This window comes from Porites lutea, chromosome 1 (assembly GCF_958299795.1).
Source record: "Porites lutea chromosome 1, jaPorLute2.1, whole genome shotgun sequence".
Lineage (NCBI taxonomy): Eukaryota > Metazoa > Cnidaria > Anthozoa > Scleractinia > Poritidae > Porites > Porites lutea.
This window is the reverse complement of record NC_133201.1, coordinates 45,069,201-45,089,587: the sequence shown is the minus strand read 5'-3', so window position 1 is coordinate 45,089,587 and position 20,387 is coordinate 45,069,201. Positions and strand designations below refer to the sequence as shown.

General features: G+C 40.5%; 1 protein-coding gene across 1 annotated transcript; it reads right to left on the bottom strand.

Annotated features, from left to right (window-relative positions):
• Window positions 1-728: 728 nt before the first annotated feature.
• On the bottom strand, window positions 729-13,899 carry LOC140952552 (pyrroline-5-carboxylate reductase 3-like). The gene is made up of 5 exons (XM_073401981.1): window positions 13,737-13,899; window positions 7,331-7,513; window positions 5,264-5,402; window positions 3,203-3,411; window positions 729-907 (listed from the first exon to the last, which is right to left on the bottom strand). The coding sequence occupies exons 1-5, from the start codon at window positions 13,884-13,886 to the stop codon at window positions 752-754; spliced, it is 837 nt and encodes a 278-aa protein (XP_073258082.1). The 5' UTR covers window positions 13,887-13,899; the 3' UTR covers window positions 729-751.
• Between the last annotated feature and the right edge of the window lie 6,488 nt (window positions 13,900-20,387).

Genomic DNA, 20,387 nt, shown 5'->3' with positions numbered 1-20,387 from the left:
GAATATTGTCCAACAATTCCCACACACCCGATCAGACATGTTACAGTCGCATAATTAAGTCCCTATTAGGGACTTTAAGACGCCACGACGGCGATGGAGACGTCTGCACGCAGGCAAGACAGACACGAGAGAAAGAAGTACGCGTCATTGGTCATTGAAGAGAAAGTGAGTGGGTCAAATCTTTTTGCTGGACCAGAAAGAAACAACTTCCTGAAAGACAAATATTACTGCTAAAAAAGACCGACAACCGCTGAAAATTTGCCAAAATTTTTCTTTGTACCCCCTATGTAGTAAACACTTTACAACTTCTAAAATATGTGTTGCGTAGCGATCCTCATACAATGGAGAAAATCGAACAGAAAGGCAGGGCGGTTTCATATCTATGGATTTGAAATGATCATTAATGCTAAGACTGCTGTTTTTTGATTTGAAATTGTGATGAAACAAATAAAAAATAACACTCCACATAACCTGCGAAGCGCAGACGTATTTGCGGTCGTCGCTTCTCTCCCTCCGAAAATTAACGACGCTATATTCGGAGGGAGAGAAGCGACGACCGGAAATACGTCTGCGCTTCGCAGGCTACACTCCACAGAGTTCTAGCTTGTTTGCATGTGATTTCTCTCCTCTGAGAACTAACTCTATTTTCATGTAAATTCTTCGAGAAAAAAATGCTATTGTGTCGACCCCAACATGGCCGCCTTGTCACGAGGTTGCAAAGCCAAGAATTCCGTTAAAATGCATTCACACTTTATTTTTCTTTTGCTTTTTGTGCCTCGGCAATCTCCACAGCTCGCTTCGTTGCAGCATCCACAGCATCAATAAGCGCACTTCTTAACCCTGATCTCTCCAGCACCTGTATTCCCGCGATTGTTGTGCCTCCTGGAGAACAGACTTCATCTTTTAACTGCAATACCGAGAACAAAAAAAGAGGAAAGAAAGAACTTTATCTTTTAACTGCAATAACCCGAACAAAACACAGGAAAGAAGGAAGAAGAGAAACAGCAAACAAAGAAAAAAAACTGAAACAAAAAAGCGAATCGCGTAAAAAGAAAAAACCGCTACTTACAAATTCTTCCAAAAACAGATCTACGGTTTTTTGAAGGTCTTAAGTTCAACTTCAGTCTACTGGAAGATAAGCATCCAGCCTACCCAGGACGTTTCAAAGCAAGTATAAATAGACTGTGTTTTAAGCACTCTTTAACGTTTTAATTTTTAACTGTTGTACTTCTTTTATTTCTTGTTAAAACTGGAAAGCTTTTACCTGTATGATAATAAGGAGCTTAAAAAACGACGACGACGACGGGTACAAGAACGTCAGTTAAAAAGTGAATTCGCTCGGCCTCGAACTTTTTTTTTTTTATTCTATCTCGTTTAATTGGTCAAATGTAAGCAATTTTTTGAACTTGAATTCTAAAGGACTGTTCCAAAGTTCAGGAAAAGAAAAAGAAAGTTGTTGTCTTGTGTTACCGTCCGAAACGTGAAATTAGGCACTATCAGTCGTGCAACGACGGCGAAGAAATGTACAAAAAAGCGTGATGCCCGTGCAAAGTTGTTGTTTTGCTAATCTAACCTATTACTTTTCTGCCGTTCTCGTTGCCGTCCTCGTCGTCTTTGCTTAAGCTCCCTATTAAAGTTTTAAACACTTTAAAGTTTTATAGAAAAGGGGACAAAATGTGTGCGTTCTTTGTGTCGTCTGGGCCTCTCTATCAAGCTAAGGCCAAGTCCACACGAAACCGGACATTTTTGAAACTACACATTTTTTATCGGGATTCGTGTCGACGAGGCCTTTTAAAAACAGCACTGGAGAGCGGTTTCAAAACAATGCGGTTTTGGTAACCGGATTCACTGATTTCGTGTGGATGAAAGGCCGATTCGTGTAAAAAAAGTATGCGGTTTCAAAAATAGCCGGATTCGTGTGGACGACGCCTAAATTTATTGCGTAGAAATGGAGACGGAGCTAGAGTGATGACCACACAAATGAGTTGGACTCACGATGGCGACGGCAACGAGAACGGTAAAAAAGGCAATAGGTTAGATTAGCAAAACAACAACTTTGAACGTGCATCACGCTTTTTTGTACATTTCTTTGCTGTCACCAGGATTCAAACAATAAAGAAATGGCTTAAATTTGCAACGATGTGCAAGATTTTCGATGGAAAAAAGGCCAAAAGCAAAAGGCAGAGAGGCAGGAATTAGAGTGACATGTACCCTGAGAAAAACTTACCCCTTTCCCCTTAGCATAACCTATACACACACTATACACACCGGGTTGTCACTATGATTTTGTGTCGCTGGGTAAGTACAACAAGTAGGCAAGGAATCAAACAGCTAGGGATTTCTTTCGGTTCTATTTTTCTTCTATTTTCCAATAAAAGTAGCCAGGGGCCACACTCATAGTAGCCGGGGGAAATTCCCGGTCCCCGTCTCTTAATGACAGCCTGCCCTCCACTGACCTTCCTCTCACAATATACATGTTTCAACACACAAAGCAGCATTAACCATGCACTACATTCAAAACGAAAACTGTAGTGGAGGTTAATCTGACTCTTTTTCTACAGGCAACATTTTGATAGAAGCATCAAAATGATGTCATCATGCAAATGGCCTACATGTATTATAAGTCTTTATTATATAAACACCAATGAAATACCAGGTGAGCTTTCGTTAGACTACGAGTAGTCCCCCATTTTTTCTCACAGATAGTAGAGCAAGCGAAACGCGAGCGCGCGTGAAAATCACCCCACGCGAGAAAAGGCGCGTGTCGCCTTTTCTCGCGTGGGATGATTTTCAAGCGCACTCGCGTTTCGCTCGCTCTACTATCCCTGAGGAAAAATGGGGGACTACTCGTAGTCTAAGCTTTCGTGCGAAAACTTGATATCTTCACATGTAAAAATAACATGTTATCTTCAAAAGTGAAAATATCACTGTTGCTATGGCTACATAATAAATCGCACCTTTCACACCAAAAAACTATTAAAGTGAAATGGTTTGGTATTTCATTGGTGTTTATATAATAAACAGAACATTTCATGGCTGCTTGGAGATACGAAATTTCTCTTCTTGTATTGAAAAAATATTTCACTCGTTCGCTCCTCTCACTCGTGAAATATTTTTCAACACTTGAAGAGAAATTTCATATCTCCACACGGCCATGTAATGTCCTCTATTTGTAGTTTAAACCAATGGAACTTTTTACTACCTGTGCAGGGTGTTTTCCTGTTTCTTGGACTAGCCGAGCTGCTCCGATCAGTGTTTGAGTTACTAATTCAGTTGACAGAGCCCTTGGTAAACCTGTCCTGACACCACCATCGCTCATTGCTTCCATGACAAGACCCATAAAGCCAAGCCCGCATCCACTAACTGATGAGAGGGCATTCGAGTAAGATTCTTTTATCTCTGTGCACAGACCTAATTCAATAGGGAGCCAAAAAATATTTAGCAATTAATGAATGAGGCTGGGTAGGACATGAAGAATTGTGCAGATTGAGGAGGGTGTTATCGGCCTAGGTGAATAATACTCTCCCAGATCTGCATAATTCTTTTTATTATATAAACACCAATGAAATACCAGGTGAGCTTTCGCAAGAAAACTTGATATCTTCACATGTGAAAATATCACCTTTGCTATGACTACATAATAAATTGCACCTTTAACACCAAAAAACTATTAAAATAAAAGTGAAATGGTTTGGTATTTCATTGGTGTTTATATAATAAATAGAACCTTACATGGCTGCCTAAAAAAATATTTCACTCGTTCTCTGTGCTCATTCGAGAAACATTTTTCAACACTCGAAGAGACATTTCGTATCTCCGTGTGGCCATATAATATCTCTATATATAGCCAACGAAAGCCAAATTCGTTAATTGCTTTATTATTCATTCATTCCTCGCTTGAAAACAAGCTGAACCATGTTTACCTTCGTCTATGTTAAGTTCACCTCGATAGTGCATGTTTAGAAGATAAAGGGCTGCTCAGGGCTGCAAAATAATATACTCCAAATAGTTGTCGGTCAAGTTGTCTTCCTGCTACGTTTTAAGACAGTAGTTTGTCGTGAAACGAGTAAAATGTTCTGCCAACTGTTTGGCCAGTTTTCTTTTCACAACCAAAACAACTCAACCTCATCCCTAGGTCCTCTCGGATAACAGTGCATTAACCTGCAACTGTGCTGCACTTTTGACGTCATCGGTTGATTAATTGCAAAATTCTTCCAAATTTGGTCAACAGTAGCTGATTATGGTGAATTATGCCTGTGCTTTTAGCCAATCAGAAATGGAGAAATATTTTGAATGAATAATAATCGAGTTTTAATTAATCTGACCACCATACTTTTACATCATAAGGTCAAACAAAATTATGGAAGAGGGACCTTTCTTTTTATGTTTTCTAGGGCTTGCTAGTTTATGCAATTTTAATTTTATTAACTGGGTGTTTAAAAAAGCTTGTTGTTGTTTGCTTCGGTTGTATGGAGAAATTTTAGCACTTACACTCATCTGTTAACTGCAACATCCGCAGCAGGCAAAGAAAGTCAATGGTGTCCAATAGCCAAGGGCTAGTGAATTTTGCCATTAGGCTAGTGAATGGGGTTCAGTGAAGTTTTTTGAATTAAAGAAGTACTGTAAGACAAATCGTTAAAATTCCTAATAAATGAAATTATTAATGTGGATTGAAAGCTTTTTTCCCACAAAGTGAAATGATTTCAACCTTCGTTATTACAATTAACTGATAATTGAAGAAAGTTTGCACTTAATCACTGGTGTAATTAATTAATCAATCATAACTATAACAAAATTCTCAAATCTGATTGGCTATCAAGTGTCTTGATTTCAGCACTAATAGGACAGTGTAAAAGGACAGTAAGCCCTTAAATGGCTTTTTTTCACTGCCAGCAAAAATAAAACTCTAGGAATTATTTTAATTTTAAAAATAACCAAATTATCACAAATTTTGTTATGATTAATTGGTAACAGGACTTTGTGTTGTCCAATTCAGTCTATAATCATACTTGTGATTAAACAAAATAATTGTTAAACACTCGCATGATTACAGACCGAATTGGACTCCACTCAGTCCTATTACCATTATTAAATAATACTTATATTAATTATTATTTATCCTGCTCATCAACTTTTTTTTTTTAGGGGTTGGGGGGGGGGGGGGGCAAGCTCTTCATGTGTCTTTCCCAATGTGTTTCTTGCTCTCCAGCAAGCTCCAGAAGACCTATTTAAAAATGTTCATGTTTATTGACAGTTAACCTACCTGAGGTTCCAAGAAGCTTATGTATTAACTCAACATCTTTCTCCTGGACATGTTTCCCTCTGCAAAAGGCAAATATCCCGCATTGAACCGCACAAGCTAGATTTGGCAGACATCTTACGACTCGACGGCGTGGCAAGTGCTACAACAGTGTAAACCAAAACAAAAAGAATGCACAGTACATGTCAATGCCCCTGCTCAAAGCCCAGTTATTACATGTCAGGAAAAGTCCAGAGAAGTTAAGGATTTACAGGTGTAGCCATTTCCAGACTGTCCCAGTTCAGCCATTAAATGACTTAAATGACAGCAATTGGTTAATTGGCAGTTGTTCTAAGCCTGATTCTAACGTGCTGCCGGTACTGGTGGGAATACTACATGTGGGTTTGTTTGCCGCCGGTAACAAAAGCCACTACAGGTCTTCACTACCAGCATGCCTGCAAAGTTGAACTCAAGTCACTATCACAGGTATGCAAGCTAGCACCCTCTGTTCAAAAAAGTGGGAACACCATCAGGCATTACAATCTATGTGTCAAGAGGAGGTCAGAAGGATATGAGAACCAGGTTTCTGCTGATCCCCTAATTGCTTAATTGGTTCAAGTTTCCCCCATCACAAATTAAAATTGCATCTGGAACAAGACTCTGAGTTTTTCCCAGCACACCAGCAAAAGTTGGGATGGTTGGGCAAAGTAAAATCCATGATCATCAAGGATTTTTCAAACATATGAAAACCCACATGCATCCCAAACTCACTAAATGAGTGCTTGTTAAAAAGCAAATAGTGGTATATTTGCATAACAGTTACTTAATTTTTGTCTATTATTGAAACTAAATAAAAAATAACTAAGATAGTATGCGCGTTCTGATTGGCCGAGAGGTGTGTTTTTTTTTTCTCGGGAAAGTCATTTTCTAAAAGCAATAGAAAACTTTTTTCTTCTGTTTGCATATCCTGATTCTCCACAGTTATGCAAACCCTTGACTTCGTCTCGGGTTTGCATAACTGTTTTTAATTCTCCCAACCCCTCTCGTGTTTATATCAGGCTATGCAAACACGGAAAATGTTTTCTATTGCTTAAATGGTTATAATAAAAAAGCCCAAGTAGCCTCAAAATGGCTGAAGAAGATTGACATTTTGATTGACAGTATATGTAAAAGCTGAAATTACCCAAAAAGTTGCAGGCAAAATACCGTCAAAATCCAGTTATAAACCCTGGGCTTACACAACTTCATAAGGGGTTTTGGGTGGGCTTATAAACGGGGGGGCTTATAAGCGGAATAAAAAAAAAACGTTTCGAAATGACTCACAGCAGTGTTGATGGAAATACGTTTTTAATATACTAATTTTTAATTAAACTTTCAAGCCTCATCAAAAATCGAATGCATTTCAATTTTAGGAACAAAAACAAAAGTTAACAACATGAACGTAACCGGAACATGACAAACCGGAAGCTCAGAGTTCATCTTCGCTGTCATTATCAAATATTTTAATGTCTAGGTCACAGTGGCGAGGCTTCCTACACTTAATTCTCTCAGTTAATTTGACATGAGATCGTCTTAGTTTACTGAGTGATCTGGCTTTCTGCTTTGAACTCATCGTCATCATCATCATAAACATCATTGTCTGAGTCATCACTCTTAAGATGAAACTTGAGAGTATCTTGATATCTTGCATCTTGTAATCGGGAATCCCTTCGATGTTAATTTCATTATTTTCTGATCCACTGAGATCCAAAGAAATTCTGCATTTCTTGAAGCTTCTGATAAATATGGTATCTTTGTTCTTACTCACTCCCTGCCACGCTTTACCCACCCACTGGGTCAGTAATAAAGTTATTGTTCCACAATTTTTCCTAATAATTTTTGTGTTTGAAGTAGTAAAGGGTTCTGTGAGAGTACTTGATATGAAGAAAACAAGGAAAACTAGAGGGAGGCTAATATCCAGGGGGAAGGGGGGTGGGGCTTATAACCAGATGACTTTTTTTGTTTCCAAGTGGATGGGCCTATAACCAGGGGGGTTTATAAGTGGGGGGGGGGGGCTTTTAACCGGAATTTTACGGTTCTTAAATTACTCACCGCTTCTATAACATCTGTGGTAATGGCAGCCGCTATAGAAACAATAAGGTGTTTAGATGGGTCAACAGATGATTTAATCTCTTGAGCAACTTGTATTACTAAATGAGGCTTCACTGCTATGAAAATGACATCTGAATGTTCAACAACTTCCTTGTTGACTAATGTAGTTTGACAACCCATCTCCTGAAATATAAAATAGAACAAAATGGCCCGGTTTTGGGGGTGGCAACTTTTCTCTCTACAATCCTAAATGCTGTTGGCTAGTTCACTGATCACAAATTTGTTGATAATTACTATGGAAATTAAGCCAGGAATTACTGTTCCTCCGATCCTTCTGTTTCTCTGTGCCTCTGTTTTGTGTCAAGCCTCTTCTGGGAAAAAGTCTCTCACTGTTCTACTAATTTGACTTGGACAATTATCTGCTTACAAAATCATAAAATGAACAGACTGACATGGCACTATTGGCCATGTCACTAGTTCTTGCTCACAGGAGGTAAACACAAGCCACACGTCTAACTAAAGTTTGCATGGCACAGATTTTTTTGAACTGATTATGGTCTTTAGATAACTTAAATGTACAATTCTGAATTTTAAAAATGTGTCTCCCTATAAAAATGCTGTCCAAAGACTTCTTTTTCCCCTTAAGAAATGTACCAGAGACTGGGAACAAGTAAAGGATCAAAAACAGCTTGATGACAGATTCCCTATACCGAAACTAGACTCTTAAAAGACTAAAAGTATGGAAATAGGGAATCTGTCAGAGCATTTCACAAAAATGCTTACCTCATTTACCTACTAGTCTGCAATTAAACAGTCTGCATTTTTTGCACACTGCCTCAGCCCCTTCCAGCTCGTCACATGACCGTCCATCCTCGGAGACCCAGGGGCAGATAGTAGGGGCGAGGGAAAGTCTAAACGGGCGGAAAAATATGGTACAAAGAAAAGTAAAGAACAGAGAGAAGAGCCCCTGAGGACAATGTCTTACCAGACCAGTTCCAAATGGTGGCCGCCGTTCTGCCTTCTGATTGTTTCATCAAAGATCACGGAAAAGTCCGTGGCTATCCAATTACAAGATCATATGACAGCCAACAACTTATTTCCTGCCCTCCAAAGTGCATATCGGCAGAATCACAGCACTGAGACGGCGTTATTAAAAGTTTTAACGATCTTCCGCTAAATATGGACAAAGGTCACGTCACATTGCTTGTTATGTTAGATCTCAGCGCTGCGTTTGATACCGTAGATCACGGTTAATTCTTCTGCACAGGCTGCAGTCCAAGCTTGGCCTTCGGGATAAGGCTTTATCATGGTTTAAATCTTATTTGGCGGGAAGAACGCAGCAGGTCTCAGTTAACGGATCGCTCTCTGATAAATTTAATCTGTCTTGCGGGGTCCCACAATGTTCTTGTTTGGGCCCCCTCTTATTTACCATCTACGCGAGTTCGCTGTTTGACATCATGAAATCTCATCTGCCATCCGTTCACACCTACGCGGACGATACACAGCTATATATATTGTTTTATCCCGTTGATAAGACCAGCGAGGCTGATGCTGTGATCACGATTGAGAACTGTATTCGTGACGTTCGCGCATGGATGAGAGATGATAAGTTAATGCTAAATGACGATAAAACTGAGTTCTTGATCATTGGCACGGAACGACAGTTATCAAAGGTGTCGGTTGACAAGATCAAGATCGGCCAAGCTGAGGTATCGCCTGCCTCTTCAGTGCGCAATTTGGGCACCTGGTTCGATTCTCATCTGGACATGTCGACTCATGTCACTAAGACTTGTGCTAGCACGTTTTATTATTTGTACAATATCCAACACATTAGGAAGTATTTGTCTTGTGAGTCCACCGAGAGGCTTGTTCACGCGTTCATCACAAGCAGGCTTGACTACTGTAATGGTTTATTGTACGGTTCTCCTGAGTATCAAATTAAGAAACTTCAAAGAGTCATGAATGCCAGTGCTCGATTGGTTTACTGTGCACCTAAGTATTGTCACGTTACTCCTTTGCTAAGAGAACTCCACTGGCTACCAGTGCGCTTGTGCGTAGATTTTAAGATTCTCCTTGTTACATTTAAGATTCTTCACAGTGTTGCGCCTAGCTATCTTAAGGATCTTGTCTCTGTCTTACCGGTCTCACCCTTGCGAAATGAATTCCCAGAGTTCTGGGAATTCCTAGGATTTCCTAGGAATTCCAATTTATTCCAAGACATGCAAATGAGCAAAGATAAAAAACCTTGGAATATTTGGGAATACTTGGGAATGGGTTAAAACACCAGTGGGAATTTTTGGGAATTCCTAGGAATTCCCAATAATTCCAAGTTTGAAGGAAACTGTCTTTGGAACTTATGGGAATTATTGGGAATTGCTAAAACACCAATGAGAATTTGTGGGAATTCCTAGGAATTCTCAATAATTCTAAGTCATTGTTAACTTGGAAACACTGGCTTAATTTTTAGGAAAAACGATAACTGTTCAAAGGTAATAAAAAGCGTAAAAAATTTTAATAATCATTTCTTTAATTGCCTATAACAACAAGGATTTCTTGACATTAACCAGCATCTATATACATTTATTGCGACTTAACTCTTTAAAAAAAAATTATCAACAATAAGCACGATACTGAAAGCTTATTCAAAGTGCACTTCTCGTACCTGAGCTTTCCAAACATGTCCACAACACGTTTTTCATCGCGGCTTTGCCTAATAAAAGGTCATCGCTTCTTGAAAAACAATACGAAATTTTCCTCTCGCTGCTTATACCTCAAAAGCGTTGGAATATTTTATTTAGCTCTGAAAACGACCGCTTTTTTCAACTTGCTCATCATCGAGCAAAATCATCCGCCATGTTTGAGCTATACTGGTTACCAGTCTCCCCACTAAGTGAATTGCGTCATCACGTGCGCCTTTTGAACCAATGGAAAAGTGTGAAATGAAGTTCCGTTTGGTGAATTCAAATTCACGCGGACTTTCATTAGCAAGAGCACAAGTATTTTGCATCCGAAATTGACGTTATTTTAAACGCGGATTGTTCATTTATTTTGTTGTTGACACATAAAACGTGCTTCCAGTCATGTCCGAGAACGATAAGTCAGCTGGATTGTGAAAGGTAAAGGTACGTTCCTGCTTCGTAATGTGTCTTCTGATGGTAACCACGTACTCAAATAATGAAGCTGGAGATCAAAGTGAAATTATAGACCGTTCCGATATACGAACACAAAACTTCAAGATGACTTGGAAAACTATTTATCTATCCTTTTTGTTTACTGGAGACATAACTGTAGTCGTTGTTGCAAATGGTTGATGGAATTCTACGTGAATTAGCTAATACTCGATCAGATTCTGGCGGATTTAATACAGTAGAACCTCGATAACTCGAACTCCGATAACTCGAATTCCCCGCTAAGTCGAACTAAATTTGCTTTCTCTTCATCAAGATTTAACTGAAATTTACCCCGATAACTCGAAATTCCCCACTTAAAATCGAACTATTTTTCGTTTCCCTTTAGAGTTCGAGTCACCGCCGGGGTTCTACTGTAGTCATGAACGAGTATGTTTCAACGCCATGTACTACAAGTATTTTAGTTTCCAGTTCATTGTTTTGTTCTCAGTTTGAGACCTGAATTAAAAGAGCGGCTTAATAAGGGCTTAGCAGATAAGCTTGCTGGAAGCAAGTTGGCCTGACTTTTTCTTTTTTTACATATATGTTCCCGCTGTAAAATTAATTCAATCAAGACTCTTTTGCTGTATTATTCCAGTTACAAATGTGTCCCACAATTTTTCAATAATGACTCAAGAACAATTTATATCTCGGGACTTTAATTGTTTTATTCAATTTTTTAAAAAACAAAACATGTACCATAAGATGTGATTTTGAACATTATTATCATAAACTTGTTTAAATGCAATTTCCATGCTTTCTCCGGTTGGTAATTAATCATTAAATTTGCATATACTTTACTATCCTGGCATTGGATGTTGATTGATGACATGATGTTAAACCTGTAAACTCCTAGAATTCCTAGGAATTCCTAAGAATTACTAGGAATTTCTGGGAATTTCTATGAATTTTTTGTGCTTTAAAATCTTGTAGGTTTGAATTCCTAGGAATTCCTAGGAATTCCAAGTCTAGTTTCATTTCCATTTGGAATTTCCAGGAATTTCTAGGAATTTAAAACCAGAACTTTTTAGACTGGGAATTCCTAGGAATTCCTAGGAATTCCAAGTCCGAATTTACCGTGAAAATTCACACCTACTATTCCTAGGAATTCCTAGGAATTCTTAGGAATTCCTAGGATTTTTTTCCTAGGAATTCCTAGGATAACCCTAGGAATTCCTAGGAATTCCAAAAGTTATTTCGCAAGGGCACGTTACCAACTACGCCGTAACAATAATGGTATTTTGTTAGAAAGACCTCGGCTAAGAACGAAGAAGACTTTGGGAGATCGCACATTATCGATGGCTGCCCCCTTTTTATGGAACAGTCTTCCTCTGCCAATTAGACAGGAAACATCAATCGACTCTTTTAAACGCTCTGTTAAAACATATTTATTTAAAAAGGTTTTTAGTTAGATTATTTATTTATTTATTTTTTATTTTTATTTTTTAATATTGTAATTTTACCGGGTAATTTTACTGGTTTTAATTTAGTTATTAATAATATTGTAATGCGCTTTTGAGTATTTTTATAGAAAAAGCGCAATATAAGTATTAAATATTATTATTATTATTATTAAAAACACAAACGTTTTCTGGCACTAATCAGAAGTCAGAACGGAGGCGACCGTTTGGAACTGGTCTGGTAAGACATTGTCCCCAGGAGCTCTTCTCACCGTTCTTTACTTTTCTTCGTGCCATATTTTTCCGCCCGTTTAGACTTTCCCTCGCCCACACTATCTGCCCCTGGGTCTCCAAGGATGATGACCGTCATGCCAGAATTATGGGATAAAACCCCCAAAATACCAGAGATTGAAAGGACATAAAGCAAATGGGCCAAATAAAGGTCTGTTATTTTAGAGTTTAAACTCTTAACAATGCAATTTTATGGTGGTTTGAATAATGGAGAAAATACTATATGCATCAATGGGAAAAGTCACTGGACCGTATGCCTCGCAGTTCTACAGTGTACATGTTTTTTTTTTTTTTTTCACACAATCCTTATTATATTGCCGAGACTCCAACACCCATAAAATTTTAGTCTTTTCTGTCAGCCGCGTATGGGAAATGATGGTTGGACAGCAATACTTTTCTCTTGGGTTCCCCACGTGCCAGAACAAAAGGGCGTCTGGAAAAGCCGGAAACCGGAATCCGGAATAGGAACGGGAATGGGAACAGGAACCGGAACCGGAACCGGAAACGGCAAAGGAACAGTAACAGCAATGTGAAGGGGAACCGATACAAGAACAGGGACATCATTTACTTTAAATTATTTTAATTCTAATTCAATTTATACAAAAAATAAGAAAACTAGTCTGGATCAGCTCAGATCTTAAGGTTCCTTTTGTCTCTCACAGGAAGGAGGTTATAACATGTTAATATTATTTGTCAGACCATGTGTAAACGAGACACCCATCGGAGACGTTTATTGGGCTGCCAAACACCTCTGGTTTGCTGCATAGATATATTGTAATGTGGTAACTTGGGAAGTTAACCAGAGATAGACAGTCAACAGCTTAAAAAGGGTATTAACACGTACCACCTCCCCCCCCCCCTGCCTCCATCCCCATCCCAGCCAGCACTTCATCTACCTCAACCGAGTGCAATAGGGACCTTAATAAGCAACCAGAAGGTTGACGTCGAGGACATGAGAAATGGAAACTAGAAGTGGATGTTTTCTGTCTTTCGGTGCTCTGACTCAACAAATTCGCACAGTGGAAGGTAAGATGAAGAATTCAGATTCGTTGTGTGAGACAGAAGTGTTCCATCATCGTTCCATCATTCTCGTTGCTTAAGTTTGCTATTATGTTTGACACGAAAACACAATGTGTCATAGGCTTAAGATAAAGAAAGGTTAATTAGATTAACATTTCAAGGGTGTTTTCTTGTTTCTTTAATTCATTCTCTGGCTTTTTATTTGTATAACGATTATATCTTTTCCTTTTCATTTTTCTATACACTGTTTATATTCCCCTTCCTATTCCGGTTCCTATTCCTTTTTTCCCCTTATTTTTCGTATGTAATCTGAATAGGAATTAAATCCAGATTAACTTAAATTAAGGTAAATGTTGTCCCTGCTTTTATACAGGTTTCTCTTCCCATTCCCGTTCCGGTTCCTGTTCCTGTTCCTATTCCCGTTCCTATTCCGGATTCCGCTTTCCCGCTTTTCCAGACGCCCAGAACAAAAGCGTACATATTTATACTCCGCGACCCCGATCGACACTAAGCCTTAATTAACATTACCTTCCAAAGCAACAAAGTTTTTTCCGTGGTAGCACTCACAATGATGTTCGCTGGATTAACGGTTTTTGACTTTATAAAGCCTATGGCCATAGCTTTCGCCATATTCCCTCCTCCGAGAAAGCCAACCTTTGCCTTGAATTCGTCCGCCATCTTGATTCGTCCCTCGTCCCATCTCGTCCTAGCACAACCACAGGTTACCCAAGATCGAAATGCGTTGGTGCAGAAGGTACTTCAAATTTGGTAGTAATAATGAACCGATTTTTGAACTGGGTGTCAGACGACTCCTGATAAATCAAACCCTCGCTTACTCGAACCAAAATCTATTTTCACTGGATTTCCTTCATATATTTGGTTTACTGGATGGGAAATGAGAGGACTATTTTATTGCAAATTGAGGGAGAACACAAGGAAGCCTAGCCTGAACTTCGAGTCGTTTTTACTCCCTCGGCAACTGTTACTGAGGGAGTAAAAACGACTCAAAGTAATCGTCTGAAATTTAGGCTAGAGGAAGCCATAATTTAAATTTGTTGTACCGAAATTTTTACATTTCTTTCTTTCCCAAAATAACTGACTGGAACAAACTCCCGAAAGAAACTGTTACCAGTCAATCTCTCTCTATTTTTAGAAATAAACTCCTTCAGGTTTTCTTTCACTTGCAGTTTATATATTAGTTTTTATTTGTAGTTTTAGCTTTTATTATCATCTTGTATGTATATTTCTGGTGTTTTAGACTTCAAGTGATGTCCCTCGTGGGTGTTGCCGACAAAACCATATTTAGATTTAGATTTAGCTTTAGATTTGAATTTGCTGTAATTTAACCCTTGGTAACTCGAGCCCTTGATAACTCAGGCAGGCCAAGTCACTCAAGCAAACTAAGGCCCGTTTCAAACGTCGCACTACTGCCGTATCGAACTCAATTGATCGAATTAAATTTGACTTAAGCACGGCAGTAGCGCGACGTTTGAAACCAAGCAGTGCTACTGCCATGTAGCTTGGTTTCAAACGCCGTGCTACCGCCGTGCCGAACTCAATTCATGAATTATTTAAGCAATAGAAAACGTTTTCCGTGTTTGCATAGCCTGATATAAACACGAGAGGGGTTGGGAGAATTCGAGACAGTTATGCAAACCCGAGACGAAGTCGAGGGTTTGCATAACTGTCGAGAATTCTCCCAACGCCTCGAGTGTTTATATCAGGCTATGCAAACACAGGAAAAAAGTTTTCTATTGCTTTTATAAAATAACTTTCCCGAGAAAAAAACGCAAAACTCTTTGTAAGGAACTGATTACAAGAGAAATTCTTACCAGTAGCAAAATCTTGTCCACGAAGTCTTGCACGCGTAATCAGTTCTTGTTTTGCAAAAAGATGCTTTGCAAAATACGGATTTTTCTCGCTTAAAACGGTCAGCTTAAGCGAAGAAAAATGTACACACCTTCTTTGTAACGATTTTCCAAGTTTCAGCCGACGAAGGAATGGGTAAATAAAGTAAACTTTTTGAGTTTTGAACTCGAAAACTTTTTCAAATTTGTGCTTGCGTGATTAGCGCGCGAAAAACCAAACAACTTGACACCACAACCATGTTTACATACTCTCATGCAAACACTGCTCTCGGCCAATCAGAGCGCGCGTACTATCTTAGTTATTTTATAAAAGTAAGTAGTGTCACGTCATCAGTATGAAATTTCTGCGTTCGTTCCTCAGACGTCGTTTCGCTGGGAAACCAGTTGTGGTGTCACCAAATGTCTGCTTTTTCCTCCGGCTACTAAAGATTTCTCTCACCTCAAAGCTAATAAAAGAAATTTAAATTTTAAAACGGCTTACCCTACTTCAGTGTATGTTTTTTAAAATTGTTTCTTGTGGTCCCTGGGCTGACTTATGACTTATTTATTGCTATTTTACGAGTTTTAACGGAACCGGTTTGCCATTTTTAGCTGTTTTGTCAGTGCAGGGCTGAAGAAAATGGCGGACGAAAAGACGAAATAGCCGAATCACTGCTTCAAAAGAATAACAGGAATAAGAGCAAAAATACCACTCTGAGGATGACAACTTTAAAACATTTGCAAACAAAAAAATCTTTCATATCCTGAAACAACCGAGGAACACGCAATTGTTTAAGACGCTAATCAGTAGGCCTCAGTCGGTCAGGGTCAACCATGGGTAGATCCATCCAGGCTGTCAGCTCTGCTTCAGCAGCGTCGCCTGTGACTAAGCAGGCCAATCTGAGACTGAGCGGTCTCTGTCGCAGAGGTCACATCTGTGTATGGTTTCAGGTCTGGCGGACGGCTCCTTTCTGCGAGCTCGCTGCTCGTCTGCCATCAATATCAGCTTTTCTTCGCCCAGCTTAGTTGTTTGTCGAGGGTGTTTCTCCAACTGCCGCGATCAGTTGCTAGGTTTTCCCAGGGCTTAGGGTTGATATCGAGGGCCCTCATGTCTCTCTTAAAAAGATCCTTGAATCTCAGGTGCGGGTGGACGGTGCTTCTTTGTCCCGTAGCAAGCTCTCCATAGAGGATATCTTTAGGGATGGGGCCGTCTTCCATGCGACGAACGTGGCTTAACGAGCTCAGCAGGCGTTGTCTCAGCAGAGTGTACATGGTGGGAAGGCCAGCACGAGACAGGACCTCAACGTTGCTCACTTTGCCTTGCAAGGATATGCCCAAGATGCGGCGAATGCTTCTTAGGTGGAAGGTGTTGAGCCTCTTTTCCTTTCTGGCATATGTGGCCCATGTCTGGTTGCCATGTAATAAGGTGCTAAGAACACAGGCATTGTATACAGCCATCTTTGAGACGAGGCGAGTGTTGTAGCTGCTTTTCCGACCCTCTTATCGATCTCAGTGTCCAGGGAGAGGATATTGGTGATTGTTGATCCAAGGTATGTAACTGGTTAACGGAATCAAGCTCGTAGTTGTTGATGGTGATGGCTGGTGGTGACGGCGTATCTTGTCCCATTATATTTGTCTTCTTCAGGCTAATGGTCAGCATAAAGTCCTTGCAATCCTGAGAGAAGTGGTTCATCAGCGACTGCAATTCCTGCTGGGTGTGAGTTGCAATTGCTGCGTCGTCAGCAAACAGCATGTCCCTGATGAGGACCTCGAGGACCTTCGTCTTGACTTTGAGGCGGGTGAGGTTGAATAGCCTGTCGTCTGATCTGGTTCGCAGGTAGATACCCTCTGTTGCAGAGCCAACTGCATGCCTGAGGAGAATAGCGAAGAATATTCCAGAGCGTTGGCGTGAGTACGCAGCCTTGTTTGGCGCCGCTGCTTAGTTCAAAGGGCTCAGATGAACTGCCGTTGAACTGCACTGTCCCCTTCATGTTGGAGTAGAAAGATTCGATCAAGCTGTGTAGTTTTGAGGAGCACCCAATCTTTTGGAGTGCTTTAAAGAGGCCGTCTCTACTTACAAGGTCAAAGGCCTTGGTAAGGGCGATGAAGGCAACATATAGTGGCATCTGTTATTCTCTGCAATTCTCTTGTAGTTGACGGAGAGAGAAGACCATGTCTGCTGTAGACCTTTTGGCTCGGAACCAACACTGTGATTCGGGGTAGATGCGCTCAGCCAACTGCCGCAAGCGGATCAGAAGGACACGAGCAAAGGTTTTGCCGACCACGCTAAGAAGGGAAATGCTTTTGTCGTTGCTGCGGTCACTTCTTTCACAATTGTTTTTGTATAAAGTGACGATCTTGGCTTCCCTCATGTCCTGTAGTACAGCTCCCTTTTTCCAGCCTGACAGAGGAGTTCATGTTAAGGCTGCAGTGCGGGGGTCTTGCAGAGGTCTGGAGAGATGCCATTACTGCCTGGTGCCTTGCCAGAGGCTAAGCTGTCTGTGGCCTTACTGAGCTCCTCCACAGTCGGTTCTGAATATAGCTCTACCATGACTGGTAAGCATTCGATGGCAGCAAGCGCTGTGGGCGACACGATGTTCTCTCTGGAATAGAGGTCGGAATAATGTTGCACCCTTTTCTCCAACTGTAGATCTGATGCAAACTGCTCCAGAAGGTCTGGCTGAGAAATCTTGCTGACGTCAATGCCAGGGTTCCCCTTTTTTTTTGGAACAGTAAAACGTCTTTGGTTGCAGTCTGATCATGCAGTATACAAAGAATGGTCTGTGTCGCACTCTGCGTTGTGATAAGAGCGTGTGTGAAGAACGTTCTTGATGGTAGCAAGCCTAACCAGAATCAGGCCAGTTGGTGCCAGTGCCTTGAACGCGGGTGTCTCCAGAAGACTTTGTGCTGAGGTTTTGTGTTGAAGAAGGAGTTAGTGATGCAAAGGGTCTGAAAGGCACACAGTACAGCTTAAGCAGTCGCTGACCATTTCAATTCATTATCCCTACTCCAAAAGGACCAAGGCGGGAGGGCCATGAATCGTTGTCTGCACCCACTCTGGCACTAAAGTGACCCAGCAGAACCAGTTGTTCCCGAGCTGGGGATGGTCAAGATTGTTGCTGCAAGATTCTGGTGGAACTCATCTTCTGCGTCAGGAGTGGCGGACAATATTGGGGGGTACACGCTGACCAGGGAGAATGAGCCTTCAGGGGTGTTCAGGCGTCTATACACCAACCAACAGCCACCAACCTGGAGAGGACACTCCAGCTTCGCCATTCCCATCAGCGTCGACACAACACGGGAAGTAGCATTTACCGGTTATAAGTCATTGCTCAATTGGCGTAGAGCAGGACACCAGGGATTGCTTCGACGGTGGGAGAAGGCGGTGCTTCTTCCATATACAAGCCATAAAGGTATGTGCAGCCCTATAGGGTATGGTTTTTACGCCATTTCGGTCTAAAAACGAGTGAAGACTGCCCCTTTTGGCCTGAATCTGGTACAGTTTTCGAGGGAACTGCGGGAGTGTATGAACGTATTTGTCATAAGTGAATAAGAAAGGAAGAGTAATACGCGAATTCAAAATGGATTTTAAGAAATCTTTAAGCTGCATGGCGATCTAATCTAAGTAATGATGACAGAGGTCAGGTCTGAAAACGGGTAAGGATTTTAGAGGCAAGGTTACGTGTGTTTTGGTCTAAAATAAGGTCACGATTTGAGGAACGGGGCGGTACACCTCCACCAAGAATTCCCAGGGGTACCCCCTGGGGAAATATTTTGAATGACTAGGCCTCGGCAGATAAAATCCCCTCCTTGATCTGGATAATTCTTCATATAGTACTCAACCAATAATTGCTAAACATCAAAACACTGCGTTCTTCTGGATAACAAGGACGCTTTTAATAGTGGACATAAATTATTAATTGCAACCGTTTTCTTAACGGTACCTAAAATCAAATTTTCAAAAGTAGGTCTGGATATAGAGCTAGGCCTCGGCCAAACGACGATCGTCTGTTGGGTCAAACGTCCAACTTAGGACGCGTAGCACCAGTCAAATGAATCAGATTAGTAATAATTTTATCCCGAACGAAACTAAATATACATTATTTAAAAACAAATTTTTCATTTATTTGTTTGATCGTCGCATGTGAGGATCCACGTTTGTCCCGGAGACGATCTTCAGATGTTCTATCCGTCTGAAGCAGACGGGTGTTGGATGATCCAAACTCATTCACACGAACTTAACTGAGCCAGACGTCGACCTGTCCATGAACTTAACTCACTAAGTTTGGTTTGTCTCATAAAAAGTTCGACGTTTGGCCTAGGCCTTACTTTTTAAGACAAGTTAACTCTTTCAATGTATATATTATGGTAACAAGATGTATAAGTTAAATGAGTTTATTGGGATACTTCAATTTTGTTTCTTACTCCGGTTACTATTTTCTACCTTCGACTAGCGCAAGACGTATCTAAGACGTAAGAAATAACATTAAATTTAACTTTAATCTTGGATCCGGGTTGGTTTACGTTGAAACCGGTTTACATGCTACAATTTTCTTAGCTCTAATTGGAACCGATTTGCAAGCAAAACATATTATGGCTGACAAAAATTCGGCTCGAAAATCGACCGATTTCACTTTTAGAAAGATCGGACGACAAATCGTAGCCTTTATTTGTTAGACCGGCAGTTCGCGGCGGCGCAAATCGTATCATGTCAGCCGAACTTAACTCTCGAAAGACACTAATGAAAGACTGGGAATAAAAATCAAAATTCACTCTTAACTGGATTATTCACTTGCGAATAAATACTGCCACACTAGAGAATACGGTAACGCATGAAATAACTGTAACTAGTAATTATACGTAATTACTTTAGGTTAACTACTTCATTTTCTTGAACAAGCGCCCGCCCTCTCTGAAAAACTTGCAATTAAACGTCCCTTAAATGAGTCGCCCGTCCCACCCTTTGGCCGAAGTTTCAAATAAATGCTCTGGCGCATAGTTCAAATAAACAAGGTAGTCCAAGGCCGAAGCGGGGGGAAGGGGAAGGGGGGGTTAACATTGAACAAATTTTCTTCCTTAGACGGGTGCTAGGAGCGGTTCTGTCGCAGAGCTAGGAACGTGTAATAAGATTCAAACGACCATTAGTGGGTAACTCTTTGTGGATTAACTCTTCTTACATTTTGAACTATGGTAATTGGCTAACTTCGTTCCAGCTTTGGTTCAAAGTGAAATGGTTGTACACTGGTGTGAAGCTCGCTCCTTCGGGCCCAGTCGTATTCCCAACCGACATCTTGATGAGACAGCTGTTTAAATCCAAAGAGATGTCGCTAAT